Here is a 17,329-nt window from a genome sequence, read left to right on the forward strand (position 1 = left end):
TGCAAGTTTTCTTAAGTAAATGCTCAAGAAAAGTGAAGCTGGAATAAGTCTCCACCCTTATTTTTAACAGGGAGAATTGAGCCTCTGTATTTTTTTTTGCTGTGCTGCACAACTTGTCCCGCACAACTGGGATCTCAGTTCCCAGATTAAACCTGGACCGCAACAGTGAAAGTCCAGAATACTAACCACTCAGTAACCGTGAACTCCCTTGAGCCTCTTATTTTTAATTTGTTTTTGCCCTTACACGCTTACATTGATGTAGCCATCCCCAGGCTCCCCACCCCTTTCACTTGGCAACCACTATAGTTCTCCATCTCTGTACTCTTGTTATGAGCATAGAAGTTATATAAATGGAATCATACAATATGCAACCTTTGGAGATGTTTTTTTTCATTCAGCATAATGCCCTTGAGAACCATTAACATAAATAGTTCATTCCTTACTTCATTGCTGAGTAATAGTCCATGGCATAGATGTACAGTTTGTTTAGCCCACTCTATCCTACAATAAAAAATTTAACCCCATAGTTATACTGTATATCTATTTATGTACTCTGACCCCTTGGAGGGAGGGCCACAAGCCATTGTAATATCTAAGATTTTCTGACTTTCCCTCCACAAAGTAGTTTTTGCCCCCTTGGGGTGATATTGCCCCCACTGAGAATGCATATTCTAAAAGAGTTTATTCACTTGCTCTTCTCTCTTGCTCCAGTTAAATGCTCACCTCCAGATGGAAGTAGAGCGACTTATAGTCCAAGACTATGCCATAGAACATCAGAAATCAATTGTCCCTGCTTCCATGGATGACTTCTACCATCGGAGTCGCCGTAAACCAATCAAGTAAGTGACCTTCCCTGTCATGTTTGTTTCAGAATGTAGCAGAGCTGGTGGTGCCCTCCACCAGAGTGCTCCCTGAATTAATGGTTGATCATGTTGGGATGAAATCCACTTGCTTCACATATCTGCTGTTCTCCAGCAGCCAGCCAGCCAGGCAGGTCTCTGCCTCTTAGAAACCTCCCACTTTGTGTAATAGACAGGCTGGGCTTCGGGTGCTTAAGGACCAGCACCGACTGCATTTAGAGATGAGGGCTAAAGCAGAAGTGTGGTCTCCTGGGGGAGGTGTCTCGTCCCTCGCCTCCATTCTGGAGAGTGGTGGTTCTCCCCGAAGTCCCTACAGAAGGGACTTCTGCAGAGGGAACAGACAAGAGCCTCACCCTGTCTCACATATGGAAACATGAGTGGTAAGGAGAGCTTGTTCACTGTTTCAGAGTCCAGCTACCAGAATACATCCTGGACTTTGGCTACATCATCCTCGGTGACGTCCAAACCCACATCATCAAGATCACCAACACCAGTCACTTTCCAGTGTCCTTCCATGCAGAGAAGCGTGTCCTTCATGACACAGGTGACCAGGCTGGAGACCCTTCCTATTGTATGCTGTCATTTCTGACAAGGTGCCCAGCTGTACTGTCCTGGAGAGGTGGTTATGTTTCTTCTGGGATCAACTGAAAGAAGTGTTGGGCTATTAGTCAGTTCTTTGAGGGATTGTCCTGCCTCAGATGGGCTCTCTCTAGAGCAGCTCTTGATTGCTACTTTTCCTTCCCACAAAGAAGTTTTGTTTGTCTTGGTCCAGGCTTTAGTATTGAGCTAGATCGTGTGAAGAATCTGCCTTACTGTGAAACGGAAACATTTGAAGTGCGATTCGACACACAAGGGGGCAATGTTTCTGTTGGCAACAAAGAGGTCATTCTGCCCATCAAGGTAAGACGCGCCACTGGGTCCAGCTCATCCTCCCCGGCTTCCAGCACTGCTTACTGACCACCCTGTGATGATCCCAGCTATTTCAAAGCCACGATTCTTCCTCCAAGCCTGTGCTATGTGGTAACAGCAATTTTATGCCCACCCTAGGTGCTTGGAGGGCCACCAGTTCACATCTGTCTCCAAGCCAAGGTGACCGTTCCCAGTATGACCCTGTCTTGTGGAAAAGTGGAGTTTGCCACAATTCAGTGTGGACAGTGCCTTGTGGAAACTATTCAGCTTTCCAATCATCTCCAAGTCCCTTGTGAATGGTTTGTCCAGAGCCATAAGCAAGTTGTTAGCAAGGTGAGTTTAGGCCTGTTGTCGCCTTTTTCCCGTCTTCATTTATGCCACTTTTATAATTCTAGACTTTTACTCTCTTCATTTCACCCTCCTGCTCAAAGACTTCCAGTGACAACCACTGCCTCCTGAATAAAATGTCTGCCCTCAGCCCAACACTCAAGGGCCTATCAGGTCATGCTCTCTGGCGAATATCTTATTTATCTTGGTGTCCCTGGTTCCACACATCCCCTGACACCTGGGAAGTAAGCAGTAAACATGGGTTGAGTGAATGGAATGGAATCGTTTTCCAAAGAAAACTATCTAATTGTCTAATATTACTTCACCAGCTGGAGAAACACATGCCAAAATACTTACGACGCAAACTGTGTGCTGAATTAAAGCCAAAGACACGGATCTTTGAGATTCAGCCCACTTCTGGGGTCTTGGATCCTGGTGAGAGGTCCAACGTGCAAGTGAAATTCATGCCCAAAGAGGAGGTAAGCTTTAAAGAAATGCAGTCAGACTGCCTGGATCTCTTTGAAATTTACTCGAAGTCCATGCTTAATTGATCTCCAGGGAAGTTTTGAGTGACCCGTCCCTCATTGTTCTGATGATGACATCCAGTACTCTGGTTCATACAGGAGCTGTCGTCCTGGTGGTTAGGAGCACCGCTGCTGCCGATTCCTATCTAACACCCTGACTTCTATAAGTAGACCTGGCTTAGTGGCCTTCTTCCTTTGTGCTTGGAGGGAGCATGATTTTGGGCAAATTACTCAGCCTCACTAGACCTCAGTTTGCTCACAGATAAAATGAAAAATAATAATATCATATGTCCCCAAATCCCTTATTGCAATTTCAAAATCCAATAAGATCTAAAAACGGGGGCAGGGGTGGGGGGAGAATTTCATAAGTTTCAGACCCAAATTCATTTGGCAGAAAAACCTAATCTGAACTGACATGAAACTACTTAACCTTTATTTACCCACCTTGGTTTGCAGACTCAAACACTACAGCCACAGAAATAATAATGTGCTTGATTCCAGGGGACCCTGCAGAGGATACTTTATAACATAGGGCATGTGGTATGTTTACCTTTTTAAAAATCTGAATTTTTAAAGCATCTGGCCCCTAGGGTTTCAGGTAAGACATTATTGACCTGCAATAGCTACCTCCTAGGGTCATTTTCAAGAGGAAATGAATTACTGTGAATAAAATGCACAGCATTCTGCTCTATATGTCCTGGCTCAATATTTACTTACTATTATCATCAGAAGTTGTGATACTAATAAGTACTTCCTGATAAACATACTCCCTGGGCCTCACAAATGTCTCTTTTGCAAACACCATCAACACAAAGCTACTCCTGACAAAGAACACAGTGAAAAATGATAAAATCCTAGAAGCAGAGAGGATCTCAAGGGGTTACACTGTAAAGACTTTTGCTCAAAGCCTAAGGCATTTGGGAGATGTTTTTCCTCTATTCTTTTAAAAGAAGAAATGGATGTGAGTTTTATAAAACACCTATAGTTAACTCCTGTTTTCCGGGTAACAGCTTTGATGAGATGCTTAAGATTCTAGTGAGAAGAAAGAAAAGTGAATGGTTTCATATCTGATTCTAAAATAGAGTCCCTGTTTCTATCATCATCAAAATCTCTCTGATCCTTTAAAAGAAAAGAAAACAAATGTGTTTGTCATTCTTAGGAAGTCCTAAGACTATGAGCGGGGTTACTCAAGATTTTGGACATCTTATTGAATGAGAGAATTATCAGTAAATATAGTAAGAAACATAGATTTGTTTGCACAATTCCATAAATGCTGGATTAGAATTGATCAAAATTAATAAAATATTTCCACCAAATGGGAGAGGCATTTTTTAAGCATCATTTTTATTGAAGTATAGCTAACTTACAATATGCAATGTTGTTAGTTTTAAGTGCACAGCAAAGTGATTCAGTTATATATAAATATATATATATTCTTTTTCAGACTCTTGTCTATTATAGGTTATTAAAAGATATTGAGTAGAGTTTACTGTTCTATGCAATAGGCCCTTGTTGTTTACCTGTTTTGTTAATAGTATATATATGTTAATCCCAAAGGCTTTATTTTTGCCCCCACCCCACTATCCCTTTTGGTAACCATGCATTTGTTTTCTGTGGCTGAGTTTGTTTCTGCTTTGTAAATGAGTTCATTTGTATCACTTTTTTAGATTCCACATATGTGATAACATATGATATTTGCCTTTGGCTTACTTCACTTAGTATCTCTAGGCCCATCCATGTTGCTAATGGTATTATTTCATTCTTTTTTATTCAGTTGTACATATATACCCCATCATCTTTATGCATTCATCTTTTGATGGACATTTAGGTTGCTTCCACATCTTGACTATTATAAACAGTGCTGATATGAACATTGGGATGCATCTTTTCAAATTAGAGTTGGGAGAGGAATTTATTGGCTGTGTACAAGGGCTTCCCAGGTGGAGCTAGTGGTAAAGAACCCACCTGCCAATACAAGAGACATAAGAGACGCAGATTCAATCCCTGGGTCAGAAGATCCCCTGGAAAAGGAAATGGTAACCCACTCCAGTATTCTTGCCTGGAAAGTCCCATGGACAGAAGAGCCTGGCAGGCTACAGTCCATATGATCACAAAGAATCAGACACGACTGAAGTGACTGAGCATGCACACGTACTAGGAACTGGTTAGCCTTGCAATCCACGCGATCCACACCTTTATCTGCACCAGCACCGGGAGCACAGAGAAACTATTGATGTCCCCACTAACAACTCCTAGGCATTATAACGTGTTCTGAATACAAGGAAATGAATGAAATGTTTTAGAAATATTTCCCTAAAAAGCAGTTAAATATATAGAAGTTTGGATCACATAAGATGCTAAACTCATAATTATATAGAAAAGCTTCACAGCCAATAATTCATTTTCTTACTCTCTCCAACAATAGGTATTTTTTGAACTTGTATCCACATCCTTACACATTCCATCCATATGATTTTCCCCTTTAAACTAAGGTATTCAAAAGCTCCCCAAATTGCTCAGTCAATCATGCCGTCCAAACCCAAGCCATGGGCCCAAGTTTCACAATAACCTGGGCATCTGGTTAAAAGTGCAGAATTCCCACCCTTTCTCTGCCAAGTCAAGGTCTCTAGGCATGGGCCTGTGAATATGCATTTTAATAGATTTCTCAGTGAAACCAGATTAGGGTAACTGGTGGCACTGTCACCTGGTATTGGATTGTAATTGTATGAGATGAATTGATTGCCCTTGCTGATCATCTCTGACCAGTTGCTTAACTGTATCTTCAAATAATAGAAGTATGATCACTCAGATTCTCTAAGAAACAGACTTGGAGTCAAGAATTTGAGTGTAAGCTGTAGGAAGTGTAGGGGATACTAATAGAGAAGTAGAAAGTGATGAGGAAAAGGAAGGCAGCTAATAGGGTGTGAAATTGAGCCAGCTACCTTGGACACTGGATCATAATCCCACTGCAAACTCAGAGAAAATATACAAAATGCACATTTCAGAATTTTCCTTCCCCAGGAGTGAGGGAGCTCAGGTCTTCATACAGTAACTCCCAAGAATCGTTGACTGAGGATTGTTCCCAGAAGGTGTTATTTCTCCGGTATTTCTGCCCTGCCCTGCCCTGCCCTATACTTATGGGACACAGGGCCCATGAAAGGAGAGTCCAGAGGTGCAGATAATGGCAGTGGGACATCTGAGCACGTTGGAGGTCCTGAAGGGTATGAGAACAACATTCTGAGGACTGTGGTAAAGCACTGGTACAGTGCCTGGCATGCTAGATTCCCAGCATTAACACTCTAATCTAAATTGCTCTCGTGCTGTTCTATAAGAAAAGTTTTCTTTCTTAATCTAAGCAGAATCCATTTTGTTCTCCAGTGGTTATCAGTTTTACCTGACACACAACAGAAACAGATTCAGATGCTTGTTTTGTTTTTGTTTCCCAGAAAGTCTACAACCAAACCTTGGTGTTCCAGATTGCACAGAGTGCTCAAAAGATTACTCTGCTGGTGGAGGGGCAAGGTCTAGAACCACGCTTGGAGTTTAGTCCCTCGGTTCTAGAGCTGGGGCCCCTGCTGCCCTACGCAGCTGGAGATGAGGCCGAGGTGGTGGTGAAGAATCCCTGCAGCTTTCCCATTGAGTTTTACTCCTTAGAATTTGACCAGCAATATCTTGTAGAAGAGAAGGTGAGCACAGACCAAAACCAAACTCCATTTTCCTACACATGCTGGGCCCTGCCAGGTACTCTCCTATCTGCTTGGACAACTCCTGACCTTTGCTTCTTCTTCCTATGAACCCTTCCCTGTCAATTTAAAGACCACTTCACAGTCTTTCCTGACCTACTTCCCTTGCCTTGAGAGAATTCATTGCTTCTTTGTGATCTCATTATACATTTTAAACAACTAATTGAAAAACTAATTCCTGCTTATAGTTAAAACAGTAAAGAACATATGCCACAGTCATTGTATTTGAAGTGAGGTTCTTGTGGACAGCATATATTTGGGTCATCTTTTTAATATACTCTGGCAGTGTCTAAATTGGGGTATTTATATATTACATTATATTTAATGTAATCACGTTAGGATTTTAGTCTGCCTTTTTCCCCTCCCAGTTAGTTCTGGGCTGCATATTTTACAATTGCTCTGCTTTATCCATTTTTTTTAACTTAATTTTTTAGAGCAGTTTTAGATTCTCAGCAAAATTGAGGGGAAGGTGTAGAGATGTCTCATATCTCTCCTCCCCGACACAGGCATAACCTCCCCTATTATCAATCTCTCTCGCTAGAACGGTACATTTGTTACCATTGATGAACTTGCGTGACATCCTAACCACCCGAAGTCCATAGTTCACAGCCCACTCTCAGTACATTCTAGGGATGCAGACAAATGTACAAGTATCCATCATTATAGTGTCATATAAAGTATTTTTATTGCCCTAAGTATCCTCTGTGCTCCACCTGTTCATCCCCCCTCCTCCCAACCCCTGGTAACCATTGATCTTTTTACTGTCTCTGTAGTTTTGCCTTTTCCAGGATGCCATATAGGTGGAGTCATATCGTATGTAGACATTCACACTGGCTTCTTTCACTTAGTAGTATGCATTTAAGATCTGCTTCCTCTGGACTCTCCACCAACTTGGCCTTTGAATATTGTCTTTACATCCAGTGTTTATGCTCTGCCCAATTTGGATTCTGTATCCAGAAATTTTCCTCCAAGTGGGACTCTGTCCCTCTGGAAGCAAGCTTCTCCATTAGGTAATATTAAGTGTTCAATGGCTTGTGTTGGCACAACAGTCTTCACTGTGGGCCAGGGTCTGGGGAAAGCAGAATCTGAGGCTCTGAGATTTGCATGCAGAAGGTTTATCAGGGAGCAGTCTCAGGGATGATCCTGTGAAGAATAAGGACCGTAGGCCTGGGTAGACGAGAAGATAAACTGTGACGATGTGGCACAGGGAGTTCAGCTGATGCCACAGGACGCTGTACACCTGGGCTGGCTCTTTAACGCTGGCCTAGTTGAAGCAAGTTGGCCAGGCCTTTGTGTCTCTATGTCAGCCAATCTTTGGACCAGTCCTTCCTTTCCCCACTGATCTGCTGTGCCGCCTCTGTCCTATATCAAGCTCTGCATACACATGGGTCTATTCTGAACTTTCTGCTCTATTTCAGTTTGTCTGTCCCAACATCTGTACCTCCCAGTCTGTTGCTCCAGCTTCATAAGTCCTGATATCTGGTAGGACAGTCCTCTCTGTTTTTCTTCATTAGCATTTTAACTATCCTTAGCCCTCTGTTCTTCCATGTAAATTTTAGAATAAGCTCATTAATACTGGTTTTCAAACAACTAAAATTGGTGATCTTGGAGAATGGTTACCTAATTGATTTTTCACACCAGTAACTTAGGAAGTAATTGCTTTCTATGAGTTGACTTTACTGTCTTCTATACTAAATATACATACATCCTAGAGTAGCTGGATTTAGTAGAAAAACACGTTGCCCCAATTAAACTTGACTTCCAGATAAACAATGTGGGACAAATTCATACTTTGAAAATTATCAGTTTTTTTATCTGTAATTCAAATTTAACTAGGCATCTTATGCTTCATCTGACAACCCTAATATACATCTGTATCTGTGTTTCTCTCTCAAACACACACGCACACACATACACACATACACACACGTATGCACATACATACCTAATGCCATTTTACCTGTTTTTCTCTATATCCTCTATTTATGAGACAACCTTTTTTTTTTTTTTTTTTAACATGTCACTCAAAGTGGATAATTGAGTTCTGTACTTTTGTCAATGGGGGAAAAAAAAAAAACAAAAGAAAAACAGTAAATGCTGTTTTTAAAAACAAGGAGAAAATTCTTTTCCACATGGGAAATGCCCAGACACAAAATCCTATACCCCCTGTATATATCCCCCATATCCAGGACTCAATCTTACACTTTAGACCCCTGCAGAGGACCCTACCCTTTGAGGTCCAGAAAGTATTTGTCCACACCCCAGCCTTGGGTAGAAGTAGGGCTTTCATGACATGGATGGCAGGCCCACCTGGGGCTGTGGGGAGGAAGCTTCCAGTCAGACCAACAGCAACTCCCGTTCTTCTTGCGCAGATCTTGCGAACACTGAAGGGCTATGATTCCTACAACTCTCTGCTGCTGCCTCCTCGCCTTCCCGGGGAGAAGCTGCCCCCAGAGGTGTATGAGTACTTCAGGGAGATAAAACGGTCCAAAGAGGAGCAGATGAAGGTGAAATATCTGGAGACTCTGGCGCAGGAGAACGGTGAGAACTCAACGGCTCTGGAGCCCCTCGCTTCTTTAAGATATCTCTACTGGGAGATGAACCAGTTACTGAACACCCGCTAGGTGCCAGGCAGGCTTCAGGTGTCCTGGGGATTTCCTTTCTAACCCTTACAGAATGACCCTGTTGTCCCCATTGTATGGATGCGCATGCTAGGACACATTCTGCTCTCACTGGAGTCTGGTGGGGAGTCGAGGCTTAAAAACATCTAATGCAGATATAGAAGGATGCTTGCTAGAGCAAGCTCTGTGTTGAGGGCTTCACACATACAAATGAGAGAGGAAGCACTGAAAAGCCAGGCCCACAGTTTTAAGTGGCAAAACCAGCACTCAAGCTCAGATCTCTCTGACTCTGGAGTCCATGACAGTAACCACTCTACTCCACAGCCTCCAAGTGTGTGCCTAGGTGATGCAAGGTAATCTGTCATGCATGGTGGACATTAGTGCCCTACGAGAGGTAGGGGTGGGAGTTCACGTGAGGAAGGACCCTCCATGATCATAACCTCAATCACAAAGCTAGATTGTGCTCTTATAATCTTGCCCTTTCTTGCCCAGCATCCCCAGGCTATCCGTCATCTGCCCAGGGGCCCCCTTGTGTACACTTGAACATCAAGGTTCCAGAGTGACCTGCAGGATCGTGTAGTTTGTTGGGGTGCTTGCTTGTCTTCCCTTCTTCCCTGTGCCCTCATCCTGGAAATTCACCTTCCCCATTCTTTTTCTTTCTTCTGCATAATAGTCATCATGTGTATTTTCTTCACACCCATCTCCCCCTCTAGACAAGAAGCCCCCATAAAGGCAGTGACCATGTATTCCCCAGTGTAAACCCAGTGCATGGACTAGCACCTGATACATCATAGTGCCCGATAAATGTGTGCTCTTAAAGTGAATGAATGAAGTCTGTTTCTCCGCCCTTAAAGCTGTCTTATTGTCTCTCAGGGAGACAGAAGCTAGTTGGAGAACATTAGTTTGCTCTAAAAGGAGAGGAAAGAAGAAGGCTGCCTGTCCACCTAGTCTTTTGGTTGTATTCACTGAGCATATTGTTCTCCAGAACTGCCATTGCAGATACCACAGACTGGGGGGCTTAACCAAATGAAACTTATTTTCTCATGATTCTGGAAGCTAGAGATCCAAGATTAAGGTGCTGGTGGAGTTGTTTTCTATGACCCTCCCTCCTTCGCTTGTAGATGGCTGTCTTCCCACTCTGTGTTCACAGAGACTTCCCCCTGTGTGTCTGTGGTTGGGCTGTGGATGGATTGGGACACTCACATGACCTCATTTTAACTTAATTACCTGTTTGAAGGCTGTGTCTTCAAGTAGTCACATTCTGGCATACCGGGGTGGGGGTGGGGGGCTTAGGACTTCAGCAGATAACTTTTATGGAAACTAGTTAAGTCCATAACAAACACCCATTGTGTTCTGAGCACTGAGCTGACATGCTGGAAGGGAGATCAGTGAAACCAGTCCCTGCCTTTGAGAGCTCACAGTCAGGAAGGGTTGGGGGATGGCCCCAGAATTGCCTGGTGGCCCGAGGCAGAGAGCCCTGAGAAGCTTTAGGGCAGAGAGGATTTAGTGAGGGTCAGGAAGGGCCCTGTTGCTCTCATCCCTGTCCTCCGCACCTTTTTCCATTTGGCCCATGAAAAGTTGGTCTGGAGCTGCGACCTGAGGGCCAGCAAGAGTCCAGGGAAGCGCTCGCTCTGCTCCTCCCCAGCACTTCTCTGAGCTCCTGCTCACTCTGCAGTCACAGAGAGGGTCCATCCTCCTCTGCTTCCAGACCACGTCCAGGGAAGGCTAGCAGCTCCAAGTTGCACTGCTGCCATTTCCAGGAGAGCTACAACCTCTCTGACTCAAATCCAAAATTAAACAAAGAGGATGTCTTAGCTGCAGGGCAGAGCAGACCTTGTACAATGACAACCCAATGCACCCACTGAAACTCTGTGGAATCAGGACAGTGAGGAGGGTTCAGGGAAATAAAGTAGTATATGTGCTCAGCAATGCTCATGAAAAGGAGGAAAGCAGGCTACAAATTGATGTGCGTAAAGTATGATCCCATCTTCAGTTTGGAAAAATTAAAAATCTGAGAGGCTGCAGTTCTTCCACTCTGGTATCCGGTGAAGCTGCCATTCCTGTACTACCATTTTTTGGTATCGCTTTCTGCAGCTAAATTTTATCATTTTTGCTCTTTGGAATTTCCCAAATTTTCTGGAGCGAATGTATAATTTTTGTATCTTTTTTTTAATGTTAAAATGTGGAAACACTCTGGGCAGAGAAACTTGGAGGCAGACTGACTGCAGTTCTTTTCAATTTGGGTCAGATGGCCCAGGCTGACAGTAACCAGTTCAGTGATTCTCCTCTTTGTCTCTCTTCCCTTCTTTGCCCCATCTCCCTGGTCCTCTTCCTGACTCTTCCTGTGTGCTTCCGTCCTTTTCCCCCCGGCAGAAGAGGACGACGGTCCCTTATCAGAGCAGGGCACTTCGGCGAGCACAAAGAGGACCTCGCTCAGCCGAGGGATCTCTGTCACGTCCAACCTGGAAGAGCGGCACATCCCAATGGTCGAGTCCAAGACCTACCCGGAGGAAGAGGAGGATGAGGAGAGCCTGGAAAAACTCATGTTGCAAAGTAATCATGCATTTTAATGTTCGGGTACCAGTTCCTTCTAAGCAAAAGTGGAAAGTCTGTTCAGCGCCTTTCACCTTTCTCCATAAAATGCATTTAACTAGCACAATCATGCATTGATTCTACAGTTTGAGCAGGCCATCATTTATTTAGCCGTGTCCCTTATGATTGCAAACACTAGTTTCCAGCGTTATTTTTAAGCAGGAGAGATTCCCCCAAACGGGATTAAGAATCAGAGAGTAATCTGTGTTTTCAATTCTAGTAGCTTCGGACAAATTATTAGCCAAAAAGGGTGCTTTCGTCTGCTATGAGGTGAGTGACTCTGGCAGCAACATCTGCAGCAGATTGTGCTGGTCATTTTAAACTAACATGTAGAGTAAGCAAAGTCATCCCATTTTCATCAGAACCCGTGTGAATTGTGGGTGTGTCCACATGCACGCATATGCACACGTGTATTTTTAATTTGTAGCTGACAAGATTCAGAGTACTGACAGCCACTCTGCAGAGGAGGTTGGAGAAGTAGAGAACAACCCAGTGAGCAAGGCCATTGCTCGCTACCTGGGCATTGACATCTCTGCAGAAGGCCGCATGGCCAAGAACCGGAAAGGCATCGCCATCATCATCCATGGGACGCCCTTGTCAGGTATGCACAGGCCTGAAGAGTTGCCCCTTTGGGATAAATTTACAGTGAAATTTGCAAGTGCAGTTTCTGAGGAAATAAAATACTCTTCTGTTTGAGATTTACGTAACAAAGGATTATCTCTAAATTGTTACATTGCCAACTTCAAAGATACAAAGTTAGAGAAAGAGCAGGGACATCTCATTTTTAATTAATACATCTCTGAATTGTTGGAGCTTATATTCTTTCAATAATTTAGTAGCATTAAAATATTAAAGAAAAATCCAAAACATTAAGTCATTTAATAAGAGTGGTGGGGGAAATATGTACAAACTCTTTGCTGCTGCTGCTGCTGCTTCTGCTTCTAACTCGCTTCAGTCATGTCCAACTCTGTGTGACCCCATAGACGGCAGCCCACCAGGCTCCCCCGTCCCTGGGATTCTTCAGGCAAGAACACTGGAGTGGGTTGCCATTTCCTTCTTCAATGCATGAAAGTGAAAAGTGAAAGTGAAGTCACTCAGTCGTGTCCAACTCTTAATAACCCCATGGACTGCAGCCCACCAGGCTCCTCCATCCAGGGGATTTTTCCAGGCAAGAGTACTGGAGTGGGGTGCCATGTCCTTCTCCACAAACTCTTTGACCTTGGAGTATTATTTCTAAAAATTTCTCTTAGGAAAGTAATCATATGGATAAAGACTAACTACATTCGGTGTTGTCTGCAACATTATCGGCCATACTAAAAATTTGGGAGCAGTTGAAGTATACAGTATGAAGTATACTTCGTACAGTATGAAGTATACAGTATACTAGTATGGGGGACTAGTTAATTAAACCATAGTACATTCTCTAGGACATGACTGAAGTGACTTCACATGCATGCATGCATGCATTCATGTAGTGAATTATATCACCTTTAATTTTTTTTTAACTTTACAATATTGTATTGGTTTTGCCATATATCAACATGAATCTGCCACAGGTATACAAGTGTTCTCCATCCTGAACTCTCCTCCCTCCTCCCTCCCCGTACCATCCCTCTGGGTCGTCCCAGTGCACCAGCCCCAAGCATCCAGTATCGTGCATTGAACCTGGACTGGTAACTCGTTTCATATATGATATTATACATGTTTCAATGCCATTCTCCCAAATCATCCCACCCTTTCCCTCTCCCACAGAGTCCAAAAGACTGTTCTATACATCAGTGTCTCTTTTGCTGTCTCGTACACAGGGTTATTGTTGCCATCTTTCTAAATTCCATATATATGTATACCACCTTTAAAAACAGTGCCCTGTACACCCATTTTCATGGCAGCATTACTCACAATAGCCACAAGGTAGACACAGCCCAATTGTCCATTGATGGATGAGTGGATAAACTAAATGTGGTACAGTGGGATATGATTCACCCATAAAAGGAGGGAAATTCTCACACACGCTAAAACATAGATGAACCTTGAAGACATTATGCTAAGTGAAATAAGCAAGACGTGAAATAGCAATTACTGTTTGAGTCCATTTGTATAAGGACCCTAGAGTCATTGTATTTATAGAGACATAAAGTAGGATGGTGATTTCCAGAGGCTGAGCAAAGGGAGGAATGAGAGCTTATTGTTTAATGCTACAGAATTCCAGTTTGGAAAGATGAAAAATGCTGGCGATCGATGGTGGTGATGGTCGCACAACACTGGGAATATACTTAGCTTTTTAAGTTGTGCACTTAAAACAGTTAAAATGGTAAATTTTGAATGTATACTATGACAATTTTTAAAAGTACCACTGAAGTGTATTAAATGAATAGAAAAAGGCTCATGATATATCCTTTTAAGTGGAAAAAAATCATGCTTACAATTTGTAATCTCTGGTCATTTCCTATTGCTACTGTAACAAATAACCACAAATTTAGTGACTTAAAACTTTCTTAAGAGTTCTGGAGATCAGAAGTCTAAAATGGGTCAACAGGGGTGCATCCTTTCTCGAAGCCATAGGGGGAGAATCCATTTCCTTGCCTTTTCTTGTTTCTAGAAAAGTTATCTGCATTCCTTGGTTCATGGGCTCTTCCTCCATCTTCAAAACCAGCCTCATAGCATCTTCTAGTCTGTCTGTCTCTCTGTCTCTCTGTTTTCATCATCACATCACCTGTTCTCACTCTGACCACCCTGCTTCTCTTGTAAGGACCCTTGTTATTACATTGGGCCCACCCAGATAACCCAGAGCACTCCCCCACATCAAGATCCTTAATTTAATCACACCTGCAAAGTCCCTTTACCATATAAGGTACCATATTACAGGCTCTGGGCTTCCCTGGTGGCTCAGTCAGTAAAGAATCTGCCTGCAATGTGGAAGACCTGGGTTCGATCCCTGTGTTGGGAAGATCCCCTAGAGGAGGGAAAGGCTACCCAGTCCAGTATTCCTGCCTGGAAAATCTCCATGGACAGAGGAGCCTGGTGGGCTACAGTCCATGGGGTCACCAAGAGTCAGGCACGGCTGAGCGACTGAGCACAGCACATCACAAGCTTCAGGGATCAGGATGTGGACATCCTAGGATGGGGGATTATTCAGTCTACCACCTAGCCCACTACTTTTTTTTATAAGAAATGTAAATAAAATATGCATAAATAACATAAATAACAGATGCATGGGGGATTATTCAGTCTACCACCTAGCCCACTACTTTTTTTTTATAAGAAATGTAAATAAAATATGCATAAATAACATAAATAACAGATGCATAAATAGCAACCATATGTTAACTATAATCTCTCTGGATGAGTAAATTATGGATCTTTTTTCTTCTGTTATTTCTGAATTTTCTGCTTTCTTTTTTTAATGAGCAGGTATTTTGAATGAGAAAAACAGACATCAACACAAATTATTCTTTAAACCAAAAAAGTCTCTTCCCAGTAGAATGAGGGAAATAAGAGCTACAAGATTTTTAAAGTTCATCTTTTGAATCACTTTTTAAGCTGAGGAGAAAATCCAGAGGGAATGTGGATTGCCATAGCACATGGCTGTTCAGGGGTAGAATTAGGACCAGAACCCCTAGTTATGACTCCTGGCTCAAGTCTTCCCTCTTTTCTTGGCTGCCACATGAGAGACGTAGAGGCCGGGACCTTGGAGAGGTCACTTTATAGGAGCCTCTGACCTAGAAACTTCTGTTGAGAACAGTGAGCAAATGAGAGCTGTGAAATTCAATCCCCTGACCTTTTTTGTAGGAAAGTCAGCCACCGCAGTCAACATGGCCAGGTACTACAGTGCTGCCTGCCTGAACCTTGACTCTGTCATGCTGGAAGCCATCTCTGACAGCAACAACGTCGCAGGCATCCGCGCCCGGGAGCTCTGCATTCGAGCTGCCATAGAGCAGTCCATGAAGGAGGAGGAGTCTGGTGAGAGCCATTTCCTCTGACTCTTTGTGGCCAACTGGCCCTAATCCCACTGGTGATGCTCAGTTTACCCCCACCCTCCACGCCAAGCTTTTCTCCCACAGCTCCACTGAAGGCTGACTTATAACCTGTTGCCCATCAGCAGCTCAGAGAATTCTCTCTCCCACAGACATCCACTCTCCTGGCTGCCCAGTGCTCTTGGCACTACAGGGAGCAGGGCGAGGATGGCCCACATCTTTGTGGGTGACCCCTGGAGTGGGGACTGACATGCAGAGCAGAGGACAGTATGTAACAGAAGTACCAGCTTCTGCAGCAAACCAACTTTGAGATAATTGAGTTCCAACAAGCATTTGGGGAAGTTTTCAGGGAAATGGGCTTTGAAGGAGGAGAATGTTGACAGGCAAAGATGAAGATAAGGACATTCCAAACCAAGAGAGCAGGGACGGTAAGTTAGAGGTGGGAAGACAGATTGAGGGCAATCACAGTTGACCTTAGTGCTGAGATGAGGCATTTGGATTGTATTTTGAAGGAAAAGAGTAATTGGGCACTTTTCACCCTGTGGGAGAAATAGCCAGAAAGTCACAGGAGGAAAGGCACTCTCGTGGTATCTTGTAAAGAAAGCAGTAGTAAAGCTGAATGTGAGTGGGGCTAAGAGTGACCTGCATGGCAGGGAATTGAAAGAGGGGGAGGCGTTCAAGATGACCACACTCAATGACCAATCACAGAAACCAGAAAGAGAGTTACGCCATTTACCAAGACAGGGAACATGGGGGAGGAGAAAGCTTACTGGAGAGAAAAATTAGATTTTTAAACCCCATAGTAGTAGTACTTACTACTAAGTACTAAGTAGTATGGCCCTACCCACCAGAGGTTAAGAATCCTGACTCCCTCAGATCCTCTAAAGACCTGCGGGGCAGGAGAGCAGCTGCTCAGTGGGAAAAAAATCTATGGACTATAAAGCCGAGTGCCTGCTGAGAGTAGACTCATTCTTTTAATAGGAATGCTTAGAACAGCATGATGTCATTCCTGATGGTGTCCCACGCTTACTAGTTCGTAGACCTGGCTGGGGCTTTCAGGAGAAATGGGAGATTCTTTGCTGGGAAGATGAGAGAAACAGCTTTTTAGTGGTGAAGGGAAGAAAAAATAATTTTCTCTCCACTTTTCTGATTTCTTGACTGAGTGCCCCTGTAATAAAAAGCAAATTAATAGGAGAAGAACAAGTTTATTAACATGTATGCTTCATGTGTCCATGGGCAATACTCAGGAGGGAAACGAGTGGCTTTAGAATTCAGAAGTAAATACCACCTAATAGGGAAAGGAAAGGGGGTTGTGGTCCTGTTGGGGACGGTCAGTGGTTTTTAGGAAAGATGAAGGGGCCTTAGGAGGATGGATGGGAGGTATGATGACTTCTGATGGTTTGGGTGTAGTGTGGACTTGAGTCTTTCTTCTGTGATAAGAGTCCATCTCCCTGGTTGATGAAACTTCCCTGGATGGGATTTGTGACAGGGGAGCTTCTTAGGGAGACTCTGTCTTTGAGTGGCTAGGGAGAGGTCAGAGAAAGCCACTCCTTGCATTTACTGCTTTTTTCAAGTGCCTACAGCTTAGAATAGCCAGTATATCAAAGCAGCATGTTTCGAGGTGGCGTATCCTGAGCTCCTATAGTCTTTTTTTGGGGTGGCATATTCTGGCACCCTTTAGTGGGAACCCCAAGCTGCATCATAATTTCAGTTCTGTTAGATTTTTTTGATTTCCTTTTCTGTCAAACTGCGTTACTCAGAGGTCTTTGGAGCTGTGTT

General features: G+C 43.5%; 1 protein-coding gene across 1 annotated transcript in view; it reads left to right on the forward strand.

The window, feature by feature from the left end:
• The window catches only part of HYDIN (HYDIN axonemal central pair apparatus protein), a 465,600-nt gene that overhangs the window by 370,562 nt on the left and 77,709 nt on the right, over positions 1–17,329 (forward strand). Inside the window, 10 exon segments of the mRNA XM_061387844.1 lie at positions 712–839; positions 1,268–1,404; positions 1,633–1,760; positions 1,908–2,102; positions 2,426–2,575; positions 6,067–6,306; positions 8,736–8,904; positions 11,358–11,537; positions 12,004–12,177; positions 15,366–15,536. Coding sequence (XP_061243828.1) covers positions 712–839; positions 1,268–1,404; positions 1,633–1,760; positions 1,908–2,102; positions 2,426–2,575; positions 6,067–6,306; positions 8,736–8,904; positions 11,358–11,537; positions 12,004–12,177; positions 15,366–15,536 — 1,672 coding nt within the window.

The sequence above is a fragment of the Bos javanicus genome, chromosome 18 (assembly GCF_032452875.1).
Source record: "Bos javanicus breed banteng chromosome 18, ARS-OSU_banteng_1.0, whole genome shotgun sequence".
Lineage (NCBI taxonomy): Eukaryota > Metazoa > Chordata > Mammalia > Artiodactyla > Bovidae > Bos > Bos javanicus.